The sequence below is a fragment of the Nanorana parkeri genome, unplaced genomic scaffold, assembly GCF_000935625.1.
Source record: "Nanorana parkeri isolate BGI_ZX_2015 unplaced genomic scaffold, ASM93562v1 scaffold318, whole genome shotgun sequence".
NCBI lineage: Eukaryota > Metazoa > Chordata > Amphibia > Anura > Dicroglossidae > Nanorana > Nanorana parkeri.
The window spans coordinates 11,371-19,468 of NW_017306586.1; the positions used below are offsets into that span (position 1 = coordinate 11,371).

At 42.8% G+C, this 8,098-nt stretch overlaps 1 protein-coding gene across 1 annotated transcript in view; it reads left to right on the forward strand.

Annotated features, from left to right (window-relative positions):
- Positions 1-7,255: 7,255 nt before the first annotated feature.
- Positions 7,256-8,098, forward strand: part of LGR5 (leucine rich repeat containing G protein-coupled receptor 5) — a 133,831-nt gene continuing 132,988 nt past the window's right edge. Inside the window, exon 1 of the mRNA XM_018558060.1 lies at positions 7,256-7,517. Coding sequence (XP_018413562.1) covers positions 7,309-7,517 — 209 coding nt within the window. The 5' untranslated portion in view covers positions 7,256-7,308. The remainder of the gene's footprint in view (positions 7,518-8,098) is intronic.

Consider the following 8,098-nt stretch of genomic DNA (forward strand, 5'->3'; position numbering starts at 1 on the left):
TGGCACTGACTGGTCCATGATGATGCCTCACTATACTGTGAATTCAGGGCACCATGGTGATGCTGTCATTCAACCCACAAGATTGAGGACTTCTTGCAGTGGAAAAAACATACTGTGGGATACAGTAGAGGTAAAGGTAAGTATTTATTTTGCTTGTTCTAAAACCAGCATGGAGGTCATTAAAAATAACCCAAAGTTAAGCTTTAAAGCACATTTCCACTTGTGCAGTCAAATATATGATTGTTATGTGTTCCTATATATGAAACACATCTAAAAATGTTTTTTTAATATTTCTTACCTTTTACATGTGTCTTAATAGCAGGCCTTTGCAAGCTTCTCTCTCAATTTCCAAGTGAAGGGATAACCCCATAGAAAGACTAGGGACAGGCTGAGCTTCCCTTCTTTAACTCTTTGTTAGGACAGTGTTCAAATATAATTTACAACTTATAATGAGATCTGCCAGCACAGTACAGACAGGGTTAATGATGTCAACATTAACCTGCACAGCCCCTCTTTGCATTCCAGAGTAAAACTTGGTACACAGAGCAACTTTTCTTTCAGAATAAAGTATGTATTGGGCAAGCAGTTATGCAATGTGAATGAGAAACACGTAACAAATATAAAATAGGTGTTATTCCAAAAGAGGAAAAAAATTAAGTGTTTAAACATTTTTTGTTACTTATTGTTATTTTGAAAAAAAATATAACAAAAAAATATAACAATTTTTCAAACATAATTTTGGAAAATTCTAATTATAAATTAAAAAAGGGTAAAATATTGCAGAAATTATTTCCTATAAACTAGCATGTATTGTTATCTTTTTCTGAGCAGGAATGATAAAATAAAACATAAATAATCTAAAATAGCTGCACAATTTCGTAGTTTTGGCTTCACAATTTAAAATGTGAATATAATAGGATAACAAGCACTGTGCATATCAATCACCAGTGGCAGATTATTTGCGTAAGCAATCTAGACGATCAGCACCGGTCAAATTCTTTCTCACTAAATCCATTATTTAAATATGACTTCTATAACAAGGAAAATGAATATGTAGTGTGTTTGTCAATGAACTTTGTTGCCATTTTGGTTGCATCTTTTTTTTGAATAAAAGCTTCATTTTACAAATACATTTTAACCACTTGAAGGGTGTTAAACCCCTTTCCTGTCCAGGCCATTTTTCAGTATTCAGCGCTTCAGTTCTTTGACCGACATTTAATCAGTCATGTAATGTCGTACTGAAATGAATGTTATTTCTTTTTTTTGTGACAGATAAAGAGCTTTCTTTTGGTGGTATTTCCTCTAACAGGGGGCTAATAAGGCACCATATTTGATAGCACAGGTCCTATTTATGGAGACATCAGGGGTCTATATGACCCCTAATGACACCAAGGGACCCTCAAAGAAGCTAATGAAGCAGAGATCTGCTTCATTAGTTTCTTCTTAGGCTACAGCAGCTGGACAAATGACAGGCTGAAAGCAGAAATGATGTAATTCACATCACTTACACAGAAGGAAAATCAGCCGCATCTACCCTCTGATCCAGCCACAGAGAGCTGCCGTGCTGGTCCCGCACGGAGGACAGCGTAACCCGGGATAGCCATCAGTGGGGTCAGACGGGGGCACACACTTCCCTTACCCCTCCTGTACCATGCAAGTGATCGGGTGGCTCTATAGCCACCCGAACACCAGTATATTTCAAAGGCTTCAGTTTATAAACCCCCAGTAGCTTTTCTCTGTGAATGACTCTCCAACTAAAGCTCTATACAGAATCATACAAAGCAGTACGGGAGATGGAATAGGTCATTCCACATTCAGATGCATGATTTCTCAGCCCTGGGTATTCATCTCTACTTGTTGGTAGGAAATAGTAAATATGAAATATTCATATACAACATATTATATTTATCTTTCAAAAAAGGAAAAATAAATAAATAGTGGGGCACATGACATTAATAACGTGCTGGATTAGTGTGATCCTAGTTCATTTTATTACTTCATTGTCCCTGGTGAGACTGCGGACAGCGTTGCTGAGACTGTGCACAGCCCTGGACCGACCTTGCACAGCCTCCTGAGACCCCGTTACAGCCCTAGTCAGACCCCATTACAGCCCTGGTCAGACCCCTCACAGCCTCCTGAGACGCTGCACAGTCCTGGTGATTGGTCAGGAAGCCAGGCTGCCTAGCAACAAGTGAAGCTGGTTTACAAGGCAATCAGGAAGCCGAGAGGCAGATCATGATGTGCCGCCCGGCTTACTGATTGGTCAGGAAGCCAGGCTGCTAGCAACAAGTGAAGCTGGTTTACAAGGCAATCAGGAAGCCGAGAGGCAGATCATGATGTGCCGCCCGGCTTACTGATTGGTCAGGAAGCCAGGCTGCTAGCAACAAGTGAAGCCGGCCTCTTAGCCAATCACGAAGCAGGGAGGCGGGTCATGAAGTGCCATGAGGTGCATCCCTAGTCTTGATGTTGAAAGGTTTTAGTTTCCGGCAGAACCGACTGGTCTCCTGAGCACAGGTCCTGATATCCTGTTTTAGGGGAGCTCCTTTCTCTTGCAGAGTCCTATGGAGACATCTTTATGTGTGCAAGCAGGCTGTGTGTTTATCCACAAATACACAACATTTTGGGGCCACACAGGGTCCCCTTCATCAGGCCTGAAATAATTTCAAGCCTGATAAAGGGGACCCTGTGTAATTTGACATGATGCATCAATAAACAAACTTGTTCTTCACTTCAATATGGTGTGCTGGTGACATCTGTAACAAGTTTCATTATTGGCGGCGCTACTGGGTGAAAAGTGCAGCATGCTTCTGGAATATATCCACAAATAAACAGGCACAAGAGGTCAAGCCACTTCCTTCCCCCTGCACCCCTCTCCTACTTCCTCTTTCTTTCCTCCCAGCTAGTAGATGAACACTTGCTGTTCCTTGTGATCTTGTACTAGACAGGAAGTTCAGGGAAGCTGAGCTGAGCGAGTCGGAGCTGTTTGAAAATATGATGACTGTAAGTGCTTGGGTAAAAAAAAATGTATAGAAATATTTTGCTGGACAATGTATATATGTTTGATCTGGGTTAATTTTTGAAAAAACGTTTGAAAGTTTAATAATACTTGAAGTACTTTTGATTCACAGACCCATAGCAAGCATGCTTTAACCTCTTAATGACCAGTGACGTCCACAGTAAGTCACTGGCATCGGGCCCGTTTAAACAGACTTTTGCCGCCTGGACTATGTTTAAACTTGTAAAGCCAACTGTCGGATTTACAGTAGAAGCGATTCTGGCGGCAAAGCTGCTGCCAGATCACTTCTATGGGCCGGTAAACAGGCCCCCTCCTCCCTGCCCGACACCCCCACCGTGTTTCCCGGGCTCTGCTGCCCCTCTTTCGTGCCCAGGACTGGCTTCTCTGGTGTCGGGGGGAAGCTGGGGAGGAGATTGGTGAACGTCCGTTCTCCGATCACCTTCCCGTACTATGGGACTGGGAGTGATGCAGATTACATCACTTCCCGTCCCATAGCTGTCAGTGCTGGGCTCCTGAAGCCCAGCTATAAGCTATTGAAGTGCGATCTGCACTTCAGTATCACCTTAAAGAGTACCTGTCACTGCCAATATGCTATCACATGGGGGGCTTGTAAGTAAAGTTTAGTAAAGTAAAGTTTAAAAAAAAACTGTTTTAAAAATTAATATTAAATAAAATGAATGTAAAAGTAATATAAAAAATGTTTAAAACCCCCCTACTTTGTTACATTCTTTGGCCCTATGGGATAGGTTTCGGGCTAAAGAGGGGATCCTTTCATCTCAAACCCCCCTTGCACCACTGTTTAACAATGCTTGCTTCCCTCCGGGACTACAGTCTAAAGCATTTCAATGGTGGGTGGATAAAGGCTTGTACAGGATCGCTGATTTTATAATATCACATAAACCAATATCGCTTCCCTATTGTTTATATACTCTGCAGATGCCGCAGTCGGAAATGTTTAGATTCAGACAGATACAGCATTATTTGAAATCGTTACAGATCCCTGAAAGTGGGGCTCCGTTATTGACACAGTTTGAGCGGTGGTGCCTGCGGGGGTCTGATCAACGGGGGGGGGATCTCCTCAATATATGCTGCATTACTTGGGCCATTTACGAAGTTAGCTTACATGGCTGCATGGGAATCCGACCTAGGTGCTGTTCTCTCGTTGGAAGAATGGCAACAATGCACTACGAAGTTGATGATGTGAATCCCCAACGTCTCCCTAGCAGAGGCCAATTATAAAGTTTTTTCTAGATGGTACCTTGTCCCAGTTAGATTGGCAATTATGTTTCCCGGGACAAGCCCCCTATGTTTTAGAGGATGCAATCAGCGAGGCACTATGATCCACATTTGGTGGCAGTGCCCAAAATTGCTCCGCTTTTGGAATAGGTTTTTTGCCCTGCTCTCTGAGATCCTCCGCCTTCATATCCCGAGAGACCCGCAACACTTACTACTGAATAAACCGGTTCCAGGTATTTCAAGAGCACAGGGCAAATTCCTGTTTTTTCTTTTTAGGAGCAAAGATCTCCATAGCTCTATCCTGGAAATTAGAAAGGGTACCATTCTCTATGGTGTTGTCCAAATTAAACTGGATTATGATTCATGAGAAGCTTTATAGTATTTTGCAAGATAGATATACTAGCTTTGAAGAGGTCTGGAAACCTTGGTTGATGCATCAAGGCATTGCAAATCCTCTAGGCAGCCTGCCCGCCTCCTTAGGCTAAGTTAAGGTGTTAATTACTAGGAATCCATGAGTCTGCAATTCTGCATTATTGTGTTTTATCTTCTTCCTTTATTTTATTTTTTTTGTTGTTGTTGTTTTTTTTTAAATTCTTTATTCTTATTTAAATAGTGTTTTCATTTATTTTTCCACCTGGTGGGAGGTTTGTACTACCCATCCAGAGGGATTTAGTACTCACAGATTGAGTGATAAACAGTGGTACTTACAATAGCAACAGAGAAAAATCGAATTCATTTTACCACCTTTATTCAAAGCAGGAGTGTCTAGGGTATAGAAATACAGAATTGCGGGCTCCGGTAAGGTATTAATACAATAGATAGATGTAAGGTAGCCCATGCTCTGTTGCTGTTGGAAGACCATTGATGGCTTTATAACGCTTTAATACGATATATATGTTATATATTTATAGAACGATATTGCTGTCTGTGATTAGAAGTTAATAAGTATGGAAAACCAATAAAAAACTTTGAAACAGAAAACCCCCCCTCGAGCACGTGCGTCTTCACATAAACTGCTAATTTTTGCCTAGGGTAAAAAAAAAAGTTATACACTGAGTTTTACCACGGAGACCTCACGTCCTATACACTGATTCACAGGACCTTAGACCACTGCAGAGGAGAGGGAAAGACACCCAGGGACTGGTCTAAGACCGGGCCAGCTCCAATGATCAGGAAAGTATATCTTTTTTTTACACTAGGCAACAATTGGCAGTTAACCCTTGCAGTGCGGGGGTAAAAAAAATGTGTGCTCGGGGTTCTTTAAATGAGTGACAGAAACGTGTCAGAGCTATCCATTACTTTACTTGTTCCAGGTCAGCTACTCAGGCAGTATTAAAGCAAAAGCATCAACATGAGACCCAGGGAACTGGCATTCAAGGAGAGTTAATCAATGGCCTCCTCCATGATCCTCTTATGACAGTGTCCCTTTAAATGTGTCTTCATTATTGCGCAGCATAGAGCATTGTAGGGTACACAGAAACTGCCTTGTAGTCTGACAGTCTAACAATGCTACACACATGAGCACAAGCACACATGAGCACACACATCAGCTTTCTTTTCCCCGCTCACTCTTTCTCATACCCACTCTTTTCCTCTCAGTAGTATGTTAAGCTGTACTGTGAAAGACACCTAAAACACTCAGGAACAATCTGTGCAAACATAAGAATAAACAAACTCTATGCAGAATTGCTCTTCTTCAAACAGACATTCAAATCTTTTTTCATATAGAGTCAAAGACTGACCCATTTATGGATCCCAGCAGCACAGTTTGTAAAGCCAAAGGTTTTTTTTTAAGTTATAGATAGAGTAGGGGAGGGTTAAAATCCCTATGAGATTATTTGTTGCTGTCTTTGTCCTCCTGGGGATATTTCCTTTAATTTCCTGTGCTGGAGATATAACAGGAAAGAAGAGGAAAATCTCTTTAAAGGGGAATAGAATTCCCATCATAGGAACAGGTCTAAGTTAGAGGATTTTCCCTCATGTTATGCTCTGGTAGGTTTGCCACCTGTCCAGGATTCACCCGGACAGTCCGGGTTTTGAATGCTGTGTCCGGGTTTCATGGCAGCAGAGACCCGGACACAGCATGTCAGGCAGACAGGGGCAACCAAACCTAAGATAGGGGCTACTGGCTCCCCACTGAAAATAGTATCATCTATGATATTTACATACGAATGGGTGGCGCTATGTACATATGAGTAAGCCACCACTCATTCTCCCCAAAGAAATGTCCGCGTGTTGCTTGAGTGTTCGGGTTTCGCTTGAAGAAAAGGTGGCAACCCTATGCTCTGGTAACAACACATAAATGTTGGATTTCCCATCACTTTCTATCCGAGCGGCAATGATACATACAGCAACAAAAACTGATATGGAGTCTAACCCTTTCCTACTTTATACAAAACTAATTTTAAAAAATGATTTTAGATACACTTTAAAGCCCCATTCGCATCAAACAAGATCCCATCCGAACAAGAGCTCATCCCTACTCAACACAACACACAACAAAGAGATTCAGAAAGTATATCTCTCTCCAAGTCCAGAACAGTGGCGTCACTATGGGAAATCATTACTCAATGTCCAAAGCATTAAAGTGACGCATTGATGTATAAAAACACGCATAACGAAAACAGGCGCTATAAAGCATGGTAAAAAATGGATGAGAAAAGGATAGAAAGGGACATATGTGGATAGATGTCAATATAAGCATGCAGAGACATTTCCAAAGCCTGCAGTTGGCCACCATCCCGTGTAAAACAGACGAGCTCCTGAACTCTGCGCAAGGAGCGCCCACCTGGGCAGGAGCGGAGCACACAGGTCCGTGTGCTGTGAGTGGCTCGGCCGCCTGGTGTGACGTCAGTGAGCGCGCAGTTCAGGCTTCCAGCTCTTTAATAAAGCGGCGTGAGATGCTCGGGGCAGTAAAGTGAGTGCAGAGGAGGCTGTTCCTTGTGTAGTGTCACCTCCGCGCCGTGTCTACACCCCCCTCACCCCTCAGCCAGGGGAGATGAGTACTGTCCAGCACTGCTAAACACAGCAGCACAGCCTCCCGTGGGACACACACCATGGACACCTCCAGGACCAGCCTGCTCCTATGCACGCTTCTATGCACGCTGCAGATCGTTAGCGCAGCCAGGCCGGGGAAACAGCAGCAGCACCGGAGCTGCCCGAGTCACTGTGTGTGTGACCAGGACGGACTGATGATGAGAGCGGACTGCTCGGACCTGGGACTCGGCGCTCTGCCTGCCAATCTCAGCATCTTCACTGCTTACCTGTAAGTGTCACCTCATCCCCATGTGTCACCCTGGCTAGAGAGGGGGAGAAACAATGCCACAACTTTGGGCATACATTGATGGAACGAGTCACATTGAATTATTACAGAGGAATCTTATTGTATACGAGAGAAAGGTGCAGGAGACTACTGTACTGTACTGCTTCCACATAGGACTCTTCCAGGGACAGGGGCAGCTCAGGGACTTCAGGCTGTCACTTCTGTATATCTAGTAGGGAACATGTACTCTGAACATTCTAACTAGAAACACTCTGCTCTGATGATGATGATAATAATTATTATTGCTTTATTTACATCAGTCTTGTACTAGTCTGCGGACCAAGAGCTGCCCCCGGTCTGCATTGTTATAGTCTTTCTTTCTTTTTTCTTTCTTTCTTTCTTTCTTTCTTTCTTTCTTTCTTTCTTTCTTTCTTTCTTTCCTTCTTTCTTTCCTTATATAGTGTATATGGTTTTCCTTCCTTCCTTCCTCATATAGTGTATATTGTTTTCCTTCCTTCCTTCCTTATATAGTGTATATGGTTTTCCTTCCTTCCTTCCTTCCTTCCTTCCTTCCTTCCTTCCTT